The 22,864-nt window shown below is 33.5% G+C and overlaps 1 protein-coding gene across 9 annotated transcripts in view; it reads right to left on the bottom strand.

The window, feature by feature from the left end:
* MPDZ (multiple PDZ domain crumbs cell polarity complex component) overlaps positions 1–22,864 on the bottom strand; it is a 174,438-nt gene that overhangs the window by 112,991 nt on the left and 38,583 nt on the right. For all 9 annotated transcript variants that reach the window (XM_050761615.1, XM_050761619.1, XM_050761622.1 and 6 more), the window contains exons 4-8: positions 6,140–6,349; positions 5,352–5,491; positions 4,137–4,350; positions 3,292–3,420; positions 1,489–1,698 (exon numbers count right to left, since the gene is read on the bottom strand). In XM_050761615.1, coding sequence (XP_050617572.1) covers positions 1,489–1,698; positions 3,292–3,420; positions 4,137–4,350; positions 5,352–5,491; positions 6,140–6,349 — 903 coding nt within the window. The remainder of the gene's footprint in view (positions 1–1,488; positions 1,699–3,291; positions 3,421–4,136; positions 4,351–5,351; positions 5,492–6,139; positions 6,350–22,864) is intronic.

Raw genomic sequence — 22,864 nt, 5'->3', positions numbered from 1 at the left:
AGCTATAGAGTCTAATGGACAGTCAGGTTGGGGCTAGCTGATGTTTTCTAATTTCTTTAAACAAACTCTGACAGTCCACTTAAATGAGATATAATTTTACAGTAAAGTTTGATTTATTTTTTTCATTGCACATAATTATCTGTGCAAACTTAGCAAAAGTTTAAAGTTTAGATAATTACAAGAAAATGACAGGATGAAATCTGCTTCAATTGAAACAAATGTGTTTTCTATTTTTAATAAGACTTATGCGAGTGCTATTTTAGAGAGTGGCAATTTGACTATCGAATGGTTTTAAAAGGGGCACAAGCTTCAGAAATGATGATATGCACAGAACAGATATTTTTCTAAGCTTTCAATTATATCAAGTGGTTTTCGGTATTGCATTCATTTATATATCGCTGAATAAAATGTTTTGTTTACCACAAAAGAATGCCATTTAAACACTTTCATAAACAAGCTTTCTTTACTTCTTTCTCTTTGCAAAAAATAGCAACCAAATTCAATTCCTAAAAACAACAGAATCATGGAAATTACAAGTGTTCTAATAAAGTTTTAAAGGGCTTGTGGAGGAGGTTAGGATATTAAAAAAGAATTTGTAGCAACTGCTTAGAAAAAACTTCAATAGAACAAAACAGATTTTTTTACATCTATGGGAAAAGAATATAGGACTTGTATTTACTATAAGGCTTACCTAGAAACTGGGTGTAATTCTCTTCTTAAATATTTAAGAGATTTCTGGATAAATTATTTTGTTAATATTTATCTTCTGTAGTCTGGTGACCTATAAATCTGCTGATATACCCACTGCTTTCCAATAATTTCAAAATTTTCTAGCTTTTTCCATATCAAGTTAAGGACAAGGATGGAATACTATGCATATGAATAGAGCTTTTGTTATAACACCAAAAGAATAACTTTTGTTTAAAAGTATATAACTGGGTCAGAATAATGACTACTTATTACAAATCTGATAATAGTTCTAAGACATACTTTAAAACAATAACACTAAAAGGTTTTAGTAAGCCTTTTTCATGCCCACCAAGCCTGCCCTCACTCCTCAACCTCCACACATTCAAAACAAAAACAAAAATACTAATGGAAGGTTGATGAAAGAGAATGATTAGAACTATGACCCACCTTACAGAGAGTCTTCTAACTGAGAAAAAGACAGAATTAAACATTTTAGATATCAGTACCAAATAATTTTTAAACTTTTATCCATACTTTTAAACATTATCCTCACAAATGTGCTGCTTACATAAAAATGTAAAATAATCTAGCATTTTTAAACAACCTGTTTTTCATTTTACACATTATTCCTGATTAATAAAATATTATTAGTGCTAAAGTATCCCTACATTTGAATTTCATTACATTATTTAGCACTAATATATGAACATTAGTAAGTCTAGTTTCTAAATAAACATCACTGTCGTCATCTAAGTGCTATTTCTCTGACTTTCACATTAACTATTCTTAACTACTTACCCGCAACTCTGGAGTTGAAGTTGGGGATGAGGAGAGGGTGATGCCCAAAGCAGTGGGTGCTGTATGTTCTTCTATGGCACCTCTTGCAATCATCAACTTAACTCTATTTCCACATTGCCTAAGGACTTGTGCTACTTGCTCACTGCTCATTCCTGCTAGATCTGTGTCACCAATCTTTAGAATGTGGTCTCCACTGCATAAACGCCCATGCTGAGTAAAACAATATTGAATAATTAGACTATTATTATTTTAACTGCATCAGAAAAATCGCAAATGAGGAGAGGGGATTAATTTTAAAAAAAGCAATAATATGAGTTACCAAACAGGACATAAAACACACGGTTATAATATGAACTGTCTTTTGAAACATCTTAGCATCATTTGGTGTGATACAATAAATGAAATCTACAAATATTCTTTAAATCAATAGTTCATATCAACTTTCCATTTTGACTTCTACCTACCAAGAGTTCATACGAACTTTTCACTTTGATTTCTACCCAAATGCCTTTTTGTGAATTTTTTGGAGGGAAAGAAAAAAATGCCATTAAGCAAAGTTGTATATAAGTCACTATGCAAATATATATTACCTAAAATATGGTATAAACCACAAGAAAGCATTATATTAATATCACAACTTTCTGCCTGGCTATTTCTATTATAAATGTCCCAAAAGAACTCATGTGCAGGTGAAATACTTGTGTAGTGAAAATTCTGAAAGATGTGAGGAGTGAAAAGCAGTCTATGAGCCTCCATACACATGCAGTCCATTAACTTTCTGCAATGATGGAACTCTTCTGCACTACTCAATACAACAGCTATGGAGCTCTTGAAATGTGGCTAGTCCAACTGAGAAACTGAACTTGTAATTTCATTTAATTTTAATTAACTTAAATTTTAATTTTAAAGGTGATATGCAGACAGCTACAGTATTGAAGAGTGCAGCTCCATACTGAAGATAAAGCATGTAAATATCACATGTTAGTCAACTAGAGACATTTCATTTGATGCTGCTAGATGCTAGCTAATGTTTAAAAGGAAGAAAAATTTGCATACTATTATATTACTGTTAATACCCCTACTGACAAGGTTGTCATTAAACAGGGATTTCATTTATGAATACAGGAAATATTTGATGAACTGGACTTCCTAGTTTAAGTTCAGACACACATGTACGAACAACCACTTTATTTTTTAAAAAGTTATAATCAAGGCAAAACTTACTTAAACCAGTAAGCCTTATCAAATTAAAATATAAATCATAACAAATGTGTTAAATCTTTTCTCACATATATTGCAACAATATCACATATCATAAATGAAAATGCCTCAATAAACTACTTAAGTGATAAAAACAGGCTGTGTTTCATATACAAAGACGATATCAGTGACCCATCACTAAAGCAACAAGTTGAATTTTTTTGCATGAATAATAAAGTATATTTTCCCATAATACCTTGTGACTACAAAACAGCTGACTAGGTTTATAAATATGAATTATGACTATAAAATAGTAGCTACTTCCACAATTATCAAATCCATAACCTTGGCTTTAGTCTGAGGTTCAAAAGTGTTAAGCCCATTGTCTAAAACTATAATTTAAGATTAACGTCCCTTTTCAAAGGTATTCCTCCCCTAGGTCTAAGACAACACTTCAGGGACACTCAATAAAATGAAAGATTCTAACTCAATTTCTTTGGCATCATCTAAGGCCAAAGTTTCTTCTCTATAACAAAAAAAATGTAAAAGATGTACCCATATTATTTGATAACATAGCATAAAAGATCTATTGATGTAGCCTACCTGATCAGCTACTCCTCCAGGCAGAATGGTTTTTACTATCACACCAGTTGCTTTTCCTCCTATGATGCCAAATCCCAAACCAGATCCGTCATTCACCAATTCAATAGTTTCCACGTGTTGCCAGTGAACCTACAAACAAAGCTCATATATGAATTTGTAGAAATTTATAAAGCACTAACATTTTATATTACAGTAGAAATTTTTGTGGTTATTAAATAATTAAATTCAGACATAATGAGTCCTAACAATGTCCCTTTCACTTGGTATACTTCCCTTTCAACAGAATGTAAGCGCTACTGACAGAATCATTCTTGAAATTATCAATATATCATCATAATGATTTCACTTCAGCAGTTAAAGACAGGCACTGATTTGCAAGATCTTTTGTAGCACTTCTTACAAAAAAAGAAAAAGATCAAGGGAAAAAAAAGGTCACATGTTAAGAATGTCTTCTGCACAATCCTGCCTTGAGGCAGGATTCCAAATTAGATGACTTCTTAAAAGTTACTGACAGCTAACTGTAACAATATAATTGTATAATTTTAAAATCAAAATCAACAATGTATTTGTCTACAGATAAAGTCAATTTTTGTTAAAGGACTACATTTTCCATTTTTAAGGAATGCTGTCAAAGGAAAAAACTACACAAAGAAAAGTAATGGTTGTTTCAGAACCTAGAAGCTTTATCATGCTTAAAGAACAAATATTCCAGGCTAGGGAAAGATAAAAGAATAGTCAGACAAAAACTAAAGAAGTGCAAAGACCCTACACAAATTAGAAACTTGGAGATAACCAAAAAGAACTTGAAAAATACGTTGTTCCTTTTGAAAATTTTAAGTACTCACTGGATTAGAGTGAGCTGAAATGGTGCTGGCTGCAGATGGAGAACGGGAAACTATGGGGCTGACGAGCTGAGGCAAAGAGCCTCTGGCGATAACTAGCTGGACAGTATCCTTGGCTTTCTGCAGGATGCTGACAGCCTGCTGATGTGTAATTGTCTGATCAAGAGCCTGTCCATTGATAGCAAGAATTTGATCAGTTTCTTTCAATCTTCCATCTCTATCAAGGATGAAAAAGGGGATAAAAGACAATCTGAGAGTTCTCAAGGAAATGACAGCTTCTTTAGCATGTATGTTCAAGTCATTTTTAATCCTAGTTTTAATTCCAATACTCTAAGCTTTTTCCTGCAGTTCTACTTTTAAAAAAATATACGCTTTGGCTGCAGGTCATCAACTCTCGTAAGGTTATTCCACTGCTACTCCTACTCAACTCCTCCCATTTAAAAGTACTCTTTATTTCAGCTCCCCATTCAGCCTACATGACATCTTGGATATTCCCATCTTCTAAAAATGAAAGTGGATATACCTATACAGTTGGCCCTCTGTATCCATGGGTTCCACATCCACAGATTCAACCAACTGGGGATCAAATATACTCAGAAAAAGTAATGCCACAACAATAAAAAAAAAAATCACACAAATTTTAAAAATACAGTATGACTACTAATATTTACATAGGATTTGCATTGTGTTAGGCATTATAAGTTAAAGATGATTTAAAATATATGGAAGAATGTGCACAGGTTATATACAAATACTATACCACTTTATATAAGGGACTTGAGCATCTGCAGACTTTAGTATCTGCAGGAGTCCTGGAACCAATTCCCCACGGATACTGATGGACAACTATATTAAATTATTGCTTTGGGTATATAAACAAATGCAACTCGAATTATTTTGGGTCATTTCCAGTATAGTGATTTTTAAAATCTAACCAAAAAGAGCCCATTTAATTAACAATCAAAATAATGTTATCCTCAAATTTTTCTTTCCTTACCAAAACTTAAGTAAGTTATGACTATATTTAAAAGCTACTCCCATTTCAAAGGACTTGCTATTTTATCACAACAATGTTAATGACTTCTAAAAACTGGTTAATAACCAGATTATGTTCAATTATTTGTTTCTATTCATTATTATCTTTCTAAATTCCCGCACAGTGACCAAAACCTTCAGAATGTGGTATCGAAAACAAAGTAGACGCTGTGACCATCTCACCTATGAGCCACACTGCCCTCTTGTATCTCTTGTACAAATATTCCCAGCTCTCCTCTGTTTTCACTTCTTAGTCCCACAACACTAAACCCAAGGCCTCCAGATGGAGGTTTGAGGAGCTCAAAAACTTCTACATGGCGACCCTGTTTAGGAAACAAAAAAAGAAACAAAATTAAAAGCCAGGCCATGCATGGTGGTTCACGCCTGTAAATCCCAGCACTTTGGGAGGCCAAGGTGGGAGGATCACCTGAAGCCAGGAGTTAGCGACCAAACTGGGCTACATAATGTGACCCTATCTCTATAAAAAATAAAATTAAAACTTAGCTGAGTGTGGTGGCACACGTCTATAGTCCTAGACACTCAAGAGACTGAGGCAGAAGAATCCCTTGAGCCCAGGAGTTTAGAGCTGTCACAACACTGCACTCCAGTGTGGGTGACACAGCAAGACATGTCTCAAAAAAAACTTAAATTAAAAGCCAATTATTGCAATAACAGTCATCTTATTAGAACCATTTCTTTGTTTAGAAAAAAAAGAAACTGAAAAAAATTTTTCCAAGGTAATTGTTAGCACTTTATCCTAAAGAATATTTCTATAATACAACATATAATACTCAAATTTAAATGATGATAAAACTGTACTAGAAAATCTCTGAACCATCTAAACTCCCACAACTTTTTGTTCCAATTGTTTCAGATGTTATAAATGTCACTATATTCTCCAAATTATCCACAATTTGATCACATTCTTAAATTATTAAAGGTATTACAATTACAGAAAGAAATGTTCTTACCTGGGCCATATTTTTGATAAGCTGATCAAATTCATCACAAGCAGGTTTCCCATTAATGTGTGGAATACCAGATCCTGTAAGCGCTTCCAGATTCCCATTGTTTGGGGATAATAAAAACGATTCATTTTGCAGCGTAGGAATCACAGCTGGGCTGAGATGAGGAATGTGGGCATATTCAATATTTGAAGTTGCTGAAGTTGCAATATTCACCTAAGAGTAATACAGGGAGTATTAAGAATTTTGACATTCCATAAACTATTTCATAGGAAATATTCCAAGGGTACAAGGACGTACATATGAAATTTCAAAATGTCCGAATCCTTTGATCCAGCAATTCTATTTTGGGAAATTTATTTCAAGGATAAACATTAGGATAATACACAAAGATGTATGTGCATCACTAAATGTTCAATGCAGCACCATTTATTAGATGGGAAAATTTAAAAACTAATTACTTCCAGGGTTCAACTTCAGGGTACTCATTAAAACACACCCACAAATACATCCAGACATACATTTTTTTGTCCTCAGATCCTATGAAGTAACCTCTGAACTCTCAGAATTTCCTCTCTCAGAATTTCCTGAGTGAAGAGGTATCTTTCTCCTTCATGGTGGGCCCCAAGGCCACATGATATAAGCCCAAACTCGGAGTTGAATTTTAATCATATGGGCAGGGCAATCAATCACACCTATGAAATAACACCCCAATAAAAAATTCTGAACACCAAGATCAGGTAATATTCCTGGGTTTGCAACACAGTCAAACACAGCTATACATGTGCTTGTGCTTTAAGCTAAGTGCTATTATGGAGTCAAAAGTTTTTTTAAAAAAATTAAAACTTTATAAAGCAAAAAAAGTTACAGTAAGCCAAGGTAATTTATTATTGAAGAAAGAAAAGTTTTTGTAAATTTAGTATAGCCTAGGTGTACAGTATTTATAACTTATGTATAAACTCTATGCATAAGTTTTTTACCTGTCCTTAAAAATAAAACAGAAAACTCATTAAGTTACCAAAGTTACCAATAACCCAATCATTATAATGGCTATCTAGTAGCATACAGTATATTGACTATTTAGCAGTGTTCAGTAATGTCCTAGGCCTTCACATTCACTCACCACTCACTCACTGATTCACCTATAGTAACTTCCAGTCCTGCAGGCTCCATTCATGGTAAGTGTGTCCTATACAGGTGTACCATTTTTTATCTTTTAACCACATTTTTACTGTACTTTTTCTATATTTAGATACACATATAATTACCACTGTGCTACAACTGCATACAGTACTCCATATAGTAACACGCTGTACAGGTTGGTAGCTTAGGAGCAACAGTTGTTGCCTAGTTGTGTGGTAGGCTATACCACCTAGGTTTGAGTAAGTATACCCTACAATGTTTGCACAAGGATGAAATCACCTAATGACACATGGCTGTACTCTATACATATTGTCACACATAGATCAAGCACAAGCTTGTCACACAAGCTTTTAGTTTGGAATCCTCCCATAATCTGCACTATGCATCTCTTCCTTTGGCTGACTTTTAACTGCATCCTTTCCCTACAAGAGATGATAATCATGTGTATAACAGATTTCAGAGATTCTCTAAGACCCTCTACTGAATTATGACACCTCAAGGTGGCTGGGGAACCTCGCAAACTTGCAGCTGATATCATAAGTGAGGGTGGTTTTATGTATCCTTATACCTTTAAGTTTGTAGCTGGACCTTAACTTGCCGCAGTTGGTATCAGAAGTGTGCGGCAGCACTGGCAGTCTGGAGGACTGTGCCCTCAAATTGTGCTGACTGGCTAACTCTAAGTACAACGACACACGTAACAACAATGGAAAAGATCATCCCATTTTGGGAAATGATTTTATAATTATTTGTGTGTGCCTGTTACAAAGAGTTTGAAGTTAAATATAAATAATAATAAAGCAATGCAGTCAATCCTAATTTCATATTTATGTTGAGTGTCTGGATTGTGACTTTTTGTCTATAACTACTTAACAGAAAGCTTACTTCAATGATGTTTTGGGGTCACTCTCTGACCTCATCTCCTAGCAGTCTGTCCCTCACCCACTTAGCCTTAGCTGTGCTCCCCTCCTCACTGTGCCTCAAACTGCCAAGGATATACCACTCTACCAGACAGGTATATCCTTCTCCAAATATCCACATGCTTCCTTATTTCATTCAGGTGTGCCCAGCCTCACCACAGAAAAATCCTCCTTGGCATCCCTATCTAAGACAGCACCATTATACTTCACAAACTTACTCTGCCCTGTTTTAATTCATGGCACTCATTACCATGTGATCCACACCCTGCTGTCATGAAGCTTTCATCCCAGTCAGTGGAGATAGACTAGAATGCAAAAACTCTTCAGCGGAAATTTGTGACTATTTTGTTTTTACTATGCCCTCATTCTCTAGAAGAATGCCTTATACAGAGTGGATGTTCAACATACATTGGCAGAAAAAAATGTTTATCTATTTTTTAAGGATCTAATTCTGATCCAATCTCCTGACCAACCTTTCAAGTATCATCTCAATTCTAAGGATGATGAAATCATGTAAAGTCACACACCTAAGCTGTTTGTGACCTAAATTTTTTTCATCATGGTGTTCCTATCATCCTTGTATTATACACAAAACATACAGTCCTTGTATTATACACAAAACATTTTAGATATCATTTTTGAAATAAAACATTAGGCAAAGAACATCCCCTGGCAGAAGCTATCAAAATATTTCACAATATGTCACCAAAATCTACACATAAGAGTTACCTATCCTTAAAAATAAAACAGAAAACTCATTAAGTTACCAAAGTTACCAATAACCATTATATTGGCTATCTACAATCACAGATGAAAAAGAGATCAATGTGATGAGAAGAGACTTTTGGGAATCCTTTTAAATGTTTATTTTAAAATCTATAGCAGACACGATCAATTATTACTTTTTCAAAAGTAAGCTTCTTATGCCAAGACTGATTTTTTTTTTATCCTGAGCCATGACAACTTCAATAAAGTCTGCCAGCAGAAGATACACAGCTCAGGTTGAAGCAGATGGCATAATGAAATTTGTGACAGGCTGAGGATCCCACACACCAAGACCTAATGGCTATGGTATGTTTACATAGGAAAAAATATTTGGACTTATGCTATGGTAAGCCAGAATGAACAAATCGCATTCAGAGAATAGAGAATCTGTCTATAAGAAATTCACGGTAAAATAGAAGCTCTGATATTATGAAATATTAGGTATAAAGGCATTCCAAGAGTAAAGTCAGTGGGAGCAAAACAAGTAAAATATTATAAAATGAGAACTGTATAAAAGTATTTAATATCAATTGTCATTTCCTAATTTGTTAAAGGTTTGAGGAAGTTCAATGACTCCTCCTACTTCATCCCTGACCTTGAGGTCTACATAAATGTAAAAGCAAAGGTTACAGAGATCACATATTTAAAAACTATTATTTAATTATACCACCATACAAAAGTCTTATTTATACATTGGCAAATTTATACTCATAAGAAAAAGCAGAAAGGCACCTTTGATTATGCTATAATTCTTTATTTAAATGGCTTTCTGAACTATAATCTCTTTGAGGAATAGGAATGTATCTTATTTGCCTTGATAGGTCTGTTCATAGCAGTCATGCTATAAATGTTTAATGAAAAGATCTTGATTCTCATCAACAGAATATAAATTACACAAAATATAAATTATTTTGAGAATATAAATTAAACAAAATATAAATTAAACAAAAGAAAACATAAATATCTGGCAATTTTTATATACAGATAAACATTCTGTATAATTTACGGAAGTTGTTAGTAAATGGGCAAGAGTCACCAAACAATTATCTGTTTTCTGTTTAAGTTCTGGCTGAACATTTCAGTCTAAAAGAGGCTTTTATGTATTTAGTAAATAAACACATTAATTTATGGATTTTAGTTAGTGCTATTACCTAAAACATAACCTAAATACTATGCAAATTATTCAATTTAAAAGTCTGCAAATTCTATGTGAAAGGGCAAGCTAAAACATCTTCTAAGTATTTAACAGTATAGGAAAAGTCCTCTTATAAGATGCAGTTAGAACCAGTATTGGTTCACATGCTACAAAAGGTCAAATAAAGCAGAAATCATAACAAAGAACAAATATGGACCTTACTTTTACTTAAAAAATGCATGTATATTCATCTGTATATAGGATTTGTTCATACATGCAATTTGTTCAATCTGGCTTACCATAGCATAAATCCAAATACTTTTTACTATGCAAACATACCATAGCCATTAGATCTTGGTGTGTGGGATCCTCAGTCTGTAACAAATTTCATAATTCTAAATATCTTTTATCATAAATATGTTTTATAGTTTGATCAAACATAACTAACAATTTCACCAATAACTGTTTTATCAATTCACCTATATAGTTTTTCAAAATAATTTAAATACTTTTTCACAGAAAAATAAACTTGTCATAAAATTGTATATTATATAATAAAGTTGTGCAATTATAAAATAAATACAACTGGTACAAATAGCTTTAAAAATGACTTTTTGAGAAATGCACATTTAGCTGGTACAAGCTAGCGAAGGACACAAACTAGAGAAGGTCTGAGTAGACAAGTGTTTAGTGCCCTAGGTATCATTCAATATGCCTTCCAGAAGAAATGGACAGTATCTTCTTAGCAAGTTCCTCGTTTGCAGGTGTGTAGGAGAGCTGCTTCTAGAATAGCATCCAAGAAAACATAATTTATCTTTAGTTCTATATACAATGAAGGTCATTCTGTGTGAATAACTGTATCAGAGTAACTTTTCCACTGAGAACAATTAAAAATGTGTATAAGAGCTGTTAAAAAATAAATAAATAAACCACTTTAATGGTATCAAAAAGAAACCAACTCTTCTGCCATACTCTATTGATGCAAAGCAAAGCAGTATCCAGCCCACATCAAAGAAGAGGGGAATATACAGAAGCATGAATATCAGAAGGCAGGAAATACTGGCCATTTTAGAGGCTGACTAGCATGGCATATCATAGCAAAACAGCTAAAAGCCAAGATAGAAAGAAAATCTTAAAAACCACGAGAGCAAAAAGGTATCTAATCTTCAAAGAACAATAAGACCAACAGCTGACTTCTGAAGAAAAACAAAGGCCAGATGTTGATGAGATGATTAAAAAACAAAAAGATAAAAATACCTGACAACCTAGATTTGTCACGCCACACACCACACACACACACACACACACACACACACACTCCACCCAAGTTACCTTAGATTTGCATAAAAGAAATACCAAAGTAAAATCTTGGGCAGGAAAATAATTAAATCTCAGATGATCCCTATGCAGAAAATATTACAGTACAAAAAGGAGTTTAAAAATGTAAATCAGGCCGGGTACAGTGGCTCACGCCTGTAATCCCAGCACTTTGGGAGGCTGAGGCATGTGGATCACCTGAGGTCGGGAATCAAGACCAGCCTCACCAACATGGAGAAACCCCGTCTCCACTAAAAATACAAAATTAGCCAGGCATGGTGGCGCATGCCTGCAATCCCAGCTACTCGGGAGGCTGAGGCAGGAGAATCACTTGAACCCGGGAGGCGGAGGTTGCGGTGAGCCGAGATCGCGCCATTGCACTCCAGCCTGGGCAAAAAGAGCGAAACTCCGTCTCAAAAAAAAAAAAAAAAAAAAAATGTAAATCAGTATGAATTCCTTAAAACAGTAAATAATCTAAACTTGTGGAGCTTTAAAGATATATGTAATTAAAGTACATACAGTTGCACAAAATGTAGGAGTAGGGTAAATAAAGTTGAAGTGTTTTAAGTTCCTTGCACTTTTTAGAAAGTGGTAAAAGTACTAATTAAAGTAGAATCAAAGAAGTCAAGGATACATATATCTGACATATGACTCATATCTAGAATATATAAAGAAAACCCAAAACTCAATAGTTAAAAAAAAACCAACTAGAAAAGGAGCAAAAAACAGAGACATTTCATGAAAGAGGATATATGGCTGGCAAGTAAGTACATAAAAGAAATTTAGAATCATTAGCCATTAAAGGAATGCAAACTAAAATCACAAAGAAATATCACTACGTACCTATCAGAATGGTGAGGATGTAGAGAAGCTGGATTGCTCAGACATTGCTGGTGGAAATGTAAAATGGTACACCCCACTGAAAATAGTTTGGCAGTTTCTAAAAACAACTAGACATGCCTTTACCACACAACCTAGCAACTGCACTACTGGTTATTTATTGTAGAGAAATAAAAACCTAGGTCCATACACAATTGCTCACAGCAGCTTATATATAGTGAAAAAAATAGTGAAAAACTGGAAACAAAATGCCCCTCAATAGGTACATCCAATAAGAAATACTACTGAAAAATAAAAAAAGAAAAATATTAATATATACAACTTCAAGATATCAAGGGCATTATGCCGCATGCAAACAAGCCAATCTCTAAAGGTCACCTATATTATGATTTTATTTTTATAACATTATTGAAATGACACAATTATAGAGATGCAAAATGAATTAAAGGTTGCCAGGGGTTACAAATGTGGGAAAGGGGTTAAGTATGACTATAAAAGAATAGAATAAGGGAGATCTTTGTGGTGATCTTGATTGTGGGGATAGCTAGGTAAATCTACGTAAGTTGAAACAAAACAAAACAAAACAGAGGGAGAGGAGGGAGGGAAAGGAGGGAGGGAGGAATTTAAAATAAATCTTGAACTGAATGATAAGGAACATACGACACACTACATATACTGCAAACTACATCCAGAATTGTTGGATATGCAGCTAAAGAAATGCTTAGAAATGTAGACTTAGATGTAAGAGGGAAAAAATGGAATGATGAAATGTCAATGAGCTGAGCATCCGAATCAAAAAGCTAAAAACAGAAAACCAAACTCAGAAAAGGAAGAAAATAACATATATTACAGCAAAAATCAACAAAACAGGAAAATGATACAATAAAGAAATTCAAAAAAGTCAAAAGTTGATCTTTGAAAAGACGATGAGATTAATGAAACTGATAAACCTGTAACAATACTGATTAAGAAAATATAGCAAACACAAATTTCCAGTATTGGGAATTTAAAAAAAGGAACATAGACTCTACAGGCATGCAATAACCTTATGCAAAAAAATGGGGAAAAAATACATGAAATGAACAAATTCCTTGGAAACACATTTATCAAAATACCAATAGTGTGAGGCGGACTACTTGAGGCCAGGAGTTCGAGACCAGCCTGGCCAACATGGCAAAAACCCATCTCTACTAAAAATACAAAAAATTAGCCAGGCATGGTTGTGCGCGCCCATAATCCCAACTACTCGGGAGGTTGAGGCAGGAGAATCGCTTGAACCTGGGAGGTGGAGATTGCATTGAGCCACTGCACTCCAGCCTGGGTGACAGACAGCAACTCTATCAAATAATAATAATAATAATAATTTTATATCTATCAATGAAATTGAATGCACTATTAAAAATCCCCCCTCCCTGCAAAAACAGAACAAGAACAGGTTTAGAGTTTCACTGGTAAATTCTCCCCATTTTTTTTTCCAAATTAAATCAATTTTTTGGTGACAAGAAAAAGACGGAATTGCTCTCTACTTTTTGTTTGAGGCCAACAAAACCTCAATTGCCAACTCCAAAAAGGATTATATTAGACAGAAAAGCTATAGATCATAAACATAAATAGAAAAATACTAAATGAGAATGTTAGCGACTCAATTCAAAGATACTTAAAGAGGAAAATGATTATGACCAAGTTGGGCATTACAGAAATGTAAGGTTGAGTTAACATTTGAAAATCAGTTAGTTTAATTCACACAATGAACAGAATACAGGAGAAAAACAGGATCAGCTCAAAAGACGGGAGAAAAAAATAATGGATAAAATCCATGCTATCACCACTTCTATTCAATATTAGACCCAAGGTTTTAGGTCATCCAATAAGGCAAGAAAAATAAGTTAAAAGTATAAAGACTAGAACTGAAGAAACAAAAACCATAATTATTTGCAGACCACACAATTTTGTATACTGAATATCCAAATTAATCTACAAATAAACCATTAGTTTTAATAAGTGAACTTAGTAAGTTGGTGGATGTAAAATCAATATCAAAAAATATAGTTTAGTATTTCCCAGCAAAACAATTAGAAACTAAAATGTTTTCTAAAAATGCATATAAAATATGATAAAATTTTTTTAATTGGAACACAACATGGAGTTTAGAAACAGACCCACACATATATGATCCCGTGATTTACAACAATAATGACAATGTAAAGGAGAAGGGATGATCTCTTCAATAAATGGTTCTGGATCAAATGGATATTCAAATGGAAAATTATTTATAAATATACACATGCACATAAATACTTTATTTCTACCTCATATCCAAAATTTAAAAGGTAAAACTTTAATACACCTTCTGAGAGAAAATCTCTGTATTTTAGGAGTAGCCAACGGTTTCTTAAGTAGGGCAAAAAAGAAAAAAAAAAAGCAATAGCCATGAAGAAAAATTTTATTTTTAAAATTTAAAATTTGTTTTTAAAATAAAAACAACTTCTGGGGTCATTAAAAGATACAATTAAAGGAATGAAAAGCCAAAATACAAAGGAGAAAATGGTTACAATACAAATATCCAACAAAGAAGTTGTATTCAGGAAATATAAAGAACTCTTGTAAATCACTAAGAGAAAGACTGAAAAATCAATAGAAAAATTGGTTAAAAAAAAAAACAGGAAGTTCCCAAATTTTGAGAAGATATCCAAATGACCAATCCCACATGGAAAGGTGCTCAGCATTATTATTCATCAGGAATATGCAAATTAAAACAATAAAATGATAATATAACATATCCCCCAGAGTCACTAAAATTGGAAGAAATAAATTTAAAGTGGGTAGTACTAAGTGTGAGCATTGATGTGGAGCCACAAGAACTTTCATACACTAAATATCGTGAAAGAGTTGGACTTATAATTGCCTTGGAAAACAGTTTGGCAGAATCCATGAAAGCTGAATATATACCTTAGGACCCAGAAATATCACTCTTAAGTGAACATCCAAGAGAAATACACACTTATGAATATTAAAACATAGGTACTAGGAAGTTTACAGCAATTTTATTTATAACAGCCAAAAACTGCAATCAACAGAAGAGTGGACAAGTATATTCTAGAATATTCAAACAGAAAATGAAAAAGAACTACTGTTACACATACAATACAAATGAATCTCACAGACACAAAGACAAGACAAAGAAGTCAGGCACGAAGCATATATGCTAAGACTGTATTTACATAAAATTCAAATAGTAATACTTATCTCTGAGATAAAGTCAAAATAGTAATTCCTAAAGAGGAGGATTAGGGCTGAATGAAAGGTGAAACAAATTATGAGTGCTGATCATTTTCCATATCTTGATTTATATAAGGGTTACATGTATATCTAATTTGTTAAAAAAAAATCCTTGGGCACACCTTTTCCCTTTAATGTATGTTATTTCTCAATTTTTCAAAGTTTGCAAAATAAGACATATAATCAAAGCAAAAAATCTGGGGCATTCCAATGAAAGATGTAAAAACACGTCTCTTAAAGAAGGCAAGTAGTAGCAATGGCCTGTATACAGAAAGCTACATCTTGTCTATCCGTAACTATGAATTTAAAGTTCATTGACCAAACATTCACCTTAAAATGAGGAGAACAGGAACTATATAACTGAAGACGAAGTTTGGTCTACCACTGTGACATGTGGCCCTCCACCGGCTTGATGTGGATTAAATGGGCTAATTCCCACTCCCAGAAGGAGTCCTTTAACAAGTGCTCAGGTAAAGATGAATCCTCAACAAACATATTTTAACCTCTGTAACACATTTAGATTTGTCTTCCACAAATATTATAAATTTTTAAAACTTTTAATAATTTTATTGCATACCAAATTATTTTTTGGAAATAACAATTATGCCATACTTCCACACTATTTTGATACATGCTGGGACAAGGCTAATGTAATTACGAGATTTCAAAATTATAAATTACTTATACCTCTTTTCAAAAACATTTACAATATTTTCACCATAACTACATGATAATGCACTCAATTTTAAACCAATAGAAGATTTTCAAATACATATATTCATTTAACTAAATGTACTATAAAGCACTAAAATATCACTTCTTATATTTCATCTATTCCTTCTGAGTTGTTAACTGAAAAGAAAGTTAATATTATTAGCTCTGTTTTAATGGTTACCATCCATCTTTCCAGAAGTATTTCTGTAAATACCTACAAAAATGACTGCTTAGGATCAAACTTTATTTCATAAAGCATTTTTTGGTAGATTATCAAATCTGTTTTATGATTGTTATTTTGACTTATTCTCAATACACAGTATACCAGCAAGAATGACCAAAATACTTATATATGTCTGATGGATGTTATAATCTATCATTTAAAAGCTAAAATATACGTCATCTTAAATTAGGTTAGTAAGAAAAAATGAGTACTACTTTTGCAACCCTAGTTTTGGTAAATTGTTTAAACAGACATACATTGCTAGTTCAATTTCCCATATTTTTTGTTTATTTGTTAGACACCTTAACATAATGAGAAACAAGAAATAAGCCATTCTTCAGGGAATTTGCCATAACAGACGCACCTCTTATAAATGCAGACTTTTTTTAAATCATGCACCTTGTATTTTCTTCTTGCAGAACAAAAAAATGTGCTTATTTTCTTGTGAATTTACCAAAAATGCTGTAAAACACTCTCTGGAAATGATTCCAACTATGAAATGCAAAGATTGGATGCTGAGAGCATTCAATGAAATACAGCACCTAAAATGATAGCAATCACAAGAAAAATTTTTTATACATGATAGGACTCCATTTCAAGTTTGGAACCTAGAGAGGCCTCCTTCTCCATAAATCTTTCAGTGAAATACTGATTAAAGCACAGCTCTGATGCATTATTGAACAGGCAAACCCTTGCACAGTAATTGATGGTGGCACTCTGATTTAATGATCCTTATTTTTAAAGCTAATTAAAGAAATTGAACTGCATGTTCAAAGGGGATTAGCTTAATGTGACAAAAATATTTTAGATATAAGGTAGCTCCTGGCTCCTGAACTAAATGAGACACAAAACGGAGCAATAAGTTATAAGAAGGGAAAACAATATTTTCAAATACAACAAACAAAATTTTACATTTTCTATGAGACCTTCCTTTCATTTATTCAAGTATTTATTGAGCATCTAAAATGTCTTAAACATCACTAGGTGATAGGGATAGTAATTAAAATGACAAAATGCTTTCCATAATCACTAATATGTTAAATATCCTACAAAATTATTCTACTAGGCTTAGCTCACTCAGCTACTGAGATAAGATACCTTTCTGTTTACAGCTATGAATTCTCGAATACCAAAACAGATAGTAATTGAGAACACACATTATAATTTGCAGATATTTTTAAGTAGCCTTTGACTAACATTTGCTTATAAATTTAAAAGATAAGGGTATTCAATTGAGAAAGTAAGTCCTTAACACAAGAATGTTGATAGAGTCATTTTAAGTAATCAAAATGTAAATTTTCTGCACCTGCCCCTATATAGGTACAAATGCGTATTTGTCTTAAAATTCCCTTGTGCTAAAAAAGTTAAACTGTGAACTATAAAATTGAAGACAGAAAGCAAAGAAAGCTTAAAAACTAAACAAGGAAATAAAGCGTATGTTAAGACTCTGCCTTTTCCCTTTTTATATTTGGGAAGGTGTTCCTGGATGATCAATAATCTACCCAATGTAACACTGATTGTTATAATCTGTTAAATGACAAAACCAAATACAAAACTATAGACTTTAGCTTTTACACAATGCTGTCAATTTAAGTGGATGAATGAGGAGTTAACAGACTATTTTAATATTTTAGTTTTTATTCAAACCTGCAAAGATCTTATTTATTCTTTAAACTACATAATAAGAGATTTTTATTAAAATCAATCCACAAGGCATACTGCACTAAATACTGAGCTCTGTGTGTGTATATATATATATTTATATTTATACATAAATATATTTTATATATTTATATATATTTATATATACATATTTATATATACATATATTATATATATATTTATATATATATTTATATATACACATATATATATATATTTTTTTAAGATTTAGTTTTGCTGTTGTTGCCCAGGCTGGAGTGTGCAATGGCGCAATCTCGGCTCACCGCAACCTCTGCCTCCCAGGTTCAAAGGATTCTCCTGCCTCAGCCTCCCAAGTAGCTGAGCTGGGATTACAGGCATGCGCCACCACACGCAGCTAATTTTGTAGTTTTAGTAGAGATGGGGTTTCTCCATGTTGGTCAGGCTGGTCCTGAACTCCTGACCTCAGGTGACCCACCCACCTCAGCTTCCCAAAGTGCTGGGATTACAGGCGTGAGCCACCGTGCCCAGCCCTCCATGTGTATTTTATAAATGCATTTTCTTCTTTAAGAAGGCCTAAATGACACTAAAACCTTTGGGAATACACTTAGGTAAAAAAATTAAGACTCCCACTTGCCCAAATTTCATAAAATATTTATGAACACTTGAATAAAGATTGGAAAATAACTTGAAGTTAAAACATAGTTTTGTTTTAAACTCTTTTCGTTATTGTTATCAAAAAAGTGTTTAACTTCTTTTCTAAAAAGTTGGCTCCTACAATGAAGTAAAACATACCAGGATGTTTTACCTCTCCCCTGAGTTCCCACTGAGATCCTAATTTCAAAAATAATGGGTTATTTTTTCAAATTCGTTTGATCTTTTTTGATAGTATCTTTATTTCTTATTATTGTCATTGGGTGGGTAGAGGTGTCCGAGGTACGCTGAAAAAAAGACTACAAATTCCTTTCAGCACCTCTCATAAAGAGCAATATTCTATTTCCCCATCCTTTAAGTTACAAATTCTTGATACAGTAAAACTTGTTCATTTTATTAAATCTTGACCCTCAAGAACATGTCTTTTTTATGTTCCATGTTTCAAAATGGTAAGCAGACCAGGTTTCTGAGTGTTTCAAGGCCAAAGATACCAGCTAAGGTTACTTTTTATTCTTCGCGGGAAAATTACAGGTGGTTCATGCCTGTAATCCCAGCACTCTGGGAGGCTGAGGTGGGCAGATCGCTTGAGTCCAGGAGTTTGAGACCAGCCTGAACAGCATGGCAAAAGCTCATCTCTACAGATAGATAGATAAATAAATAAATAAATAAATAGTCTGGCTAATGGCACACACCTGTGGTCCCAGCTCCACAGAAGGCTGAGGTTGGAGGGTCACCGGAGCCCAACAGGTCGAGGCTGCAGTAAGCCATGAACATGCCACTGCACTCCAGCCCAGTCTACGTGACAGAGCAAGACACCGTCTCAAAAAAAAAACCAAAATGGCAAAATGGTAAATATAAAGTGTTTATGCTGCACAATAAATTCAATGGTTGTCTCACAGAAAAGCACTAATTTGAGTTGCAAGCTGAACTAGCCTAGCCGCTTTTTTCATAAGTATCATATTTGGAAAAAAAAAAATCAAACTGTGATTATATAGACTTGGGTATAGAAAAGACATTTTCTCAAAAATAAACAAAGTAAGCCCGTGACTGCAAGGAGAACAACAAACAGGACTTACTGCCCATAATAAAATTTGAGCTTTCAAGTGAAAATTAGAATTTTAGAACATCTGTATCTGCCACCTTGATCTTGACACCTTTCCATAACTGGAATTTGTTGATAAAACTGCAACTGATACCAGCAAGTATAACTTTTTTATATTATATAATGAAATGGGAAATGTGATTTTTCCATTTTTCAAATTTTCCAAATGACCAACGTAATATAAACGAAGCTTTAGTTTAAAAAAAAAATTCAAAGACCAAGACAGACAAATAGAGTTTCCTGTAATAGAGAGTGAAATACTTAGTGATTTGGTTTCAGATTTCACAGTGATACAGGAGTTAAGAAGAAATTACTTAGGCTGATAGTGAGGGTATAGTCCTTGGTAAGGTTTTCCAGAAAAGCAGCCCCAAAATCATTTTCTTCTCTAACAAAGAGCAGCCTGTGAAATTGAGCTGCAGACATAAATAAGCTGTAAGCTTGCACAGGTGAATGCCAGCAGCTGTGCCCACTGGAATACACTACCTGGGACTAGGCATGTTCAAAATGGTGGCTCCATCTTCTCTTTTTGCCAGTCACAGGTACAGTAAGGAGCAGACAAGATGGCAAGAGCCAAGTGGAAAGTCCACTTGCACAGTAAGATTAGAGCGGGGCGACCAGCCTTCCCTTCGAACTGGTCAAACCAATCTGTGTGCCCTACGTAAATCAGACACCCCCTCCTCAAGCCTGCCTATAAAATCTGCTGTGGTCTGCTGCCTTGCCCCTTCTTTCAGATGCCTCTTTCTGGCAAGGAGCTGTTCTCCTCTCTCCTTCCTTCTGCCTATTAAACTTCTCATTCCTTAACCCACCCACATGTGTCCATGTCCTTAATTTTCTTGGTGCAAGATGACAAACCCCATATATTTACCCCAGACAACGATGCTGCTTCAACAGTGCAACTAAACTTTAAGAAACCGCCACAAATTTTGATGCACTACCAAAGAAGGATACCACAATTATCTGAAAAAGCTATATCCCTCCCTTTCCCAGCTTACATATCTGTGTGAGGCCAGATTTTCTTCAAAAACATCAACTAAAACAACAAATCCAAACAGACTGAATGCAGAAGCTGATGAAAATCTAGTATTCTGCTATTAAGCTGCACATTAAATATATGTGCAAAAATATAAAATAATGCCACTCTCCTCAATTTTTAAACATGCAATGGGGGATTTTTAAATACATAAATATTTAAAACATTTCTGAATTCTGATTTCTAACATGGCATATATTGATAGATAAAACCATATGAACAAAAGATTTTTGCAGACCTTAATAATAATTTATGACTGTAAACTGATCAGGAGACCAAAATGTTTCACAGGATATATGTACTGAGAATAAACTCTTACTTAATATCACCTACTAATAAATATCAGTACCAGAATACAAATCTGGATCAGGTTTGTCTCCAACTACTACTAGACCACTCTGCCACAATCTGAGATGAGATAATCATAAGAAGTACTCAAATCACCCACAAATCCTTAAACTATATTCACTATGCTGTTTAAGAAGAAAATAAAATAAAATATATGGAGTTCTATGATTAAGACCTAGGGTCTGGAGTCCAGCCTGCCTGGCTCTATCGCTTAACCTCTCTGTAACTCCATTTCCCTATCTACAAAATGAGGAAAATCATATTACCTACTTTATAGTATTGTTGTAATGATGAAACCATTAACTACAATAGAACTAGAACAGTTCTGGGCACATAGTAAGACTTGATGCTATGATAATTGCTATGATAATGATAAGTGATGTACTTTTTCAATGTCATCACTAAGAGAAAAGGTGGCATCTCCAAAATAACTTCAGTTATTTGGTTAATTTACTTATGTTAAAAATTAGTTGTCTGTCAAGGAAAGATAAATATGAACGACAGTTTTGAATATTTAAGAATACTCATGCATTCATTTATTAAGCAATCAGTTTTTGAGCTTAAGTATCATATAAGGTACAAATATTTAAAGATGAATATGGCATGGATTTTGTGCCAAAAGTAGCAAATGGATGTCAAGCAAACCTGAAATACAATTAATTATAAAGCTCCTTTTTACGCTTGTTAAGAACAAATGGCAAGTGGAATGCAGCATATACCACAGTCTAGGCATGTGTGTTTATGCATATTTACAGAATGTCTTTTCTTTATTTAAATCTCAACAATTCTGTGTTTTCTTAGCTAAATTTCCAAGAGAAAAAAATTTAAAAAGTGTAGCTTGACCTAAAATTATATTCTTACCAAGGTATGCTGAAATTTTCTACGTCAAAGTGGGGAAGGTATCAAAATTAAGTAAATTAATCTATTTGAAATGCCATGGCAAATAAGTAATTTAGAAACTGAAAATTTAAACAAACAACATGTTAGAATTCTTGCAGTGTTTTTCCTATCAGTCCCACATTTCTAGGAGACAAAACTGACTCAGTGTTCACAATCTGCTTAGAGGAAAATAAAAATAAAATAAAGCTTTACAGAGAAGTATAATTATATAGGAATGGACACACGAAGATTGATTATATTTTGCCATATTCTCTCTCCATTCCACTATTATCTTTAACCAGATCATTCACTTTACCTTTAAAATCTAGCAAAATTATTAATATAACCAGACTGAAAGTACTGGTTTATGTCAAAAAGACTCTATGATTAAAATTTGGGAGAAGAATTTACAGGACATGGCATATTTTAACTTAATGAATTTGAGTTTAGATGATGTTTAGCTCAAGTGCATTTCTCTTTAGGGATGCTATTAACTGTTTTTCCATCTTATTTGCTCTTTAATACAGAGAACTAAGGGTTCAGAAACAGTGTAACTTATAATAAAAGTAAAAAAAAAAAAAAAAAAAAAAAAAAAAAAAAAAAAGACTGGCTTCAGGGTTAGACAGACCTCAAATTCTCCTAAGTCTATCAATGAATAATTTTGTGGGTCAGATTATGTTATATAAGCTAACCCCCAATTTCCTCACTGGATAAAATGAAGACAAAACCTACCTTATGGAACTG

This window comes from Macaca thibetana, chromosome 15, assembly GCF_024542745.1.
Source record: "Macaca thibetana thibetana isolate TM-01 chromosome 15, ASM2454274v1, whole genome shotgun sequence".
Classification (NCBI taxonomy): Eukaryota; Metazoa; Chordata; class Mammalia; order Primates; family Cercopithecidae; genus Macaca; species Macaca thibetana.
The sequence above is the reverse complement of the archived record's forward strand: the minus strand, read 5'-3'. Positions and strand labels throughout refer to the sequence as shown.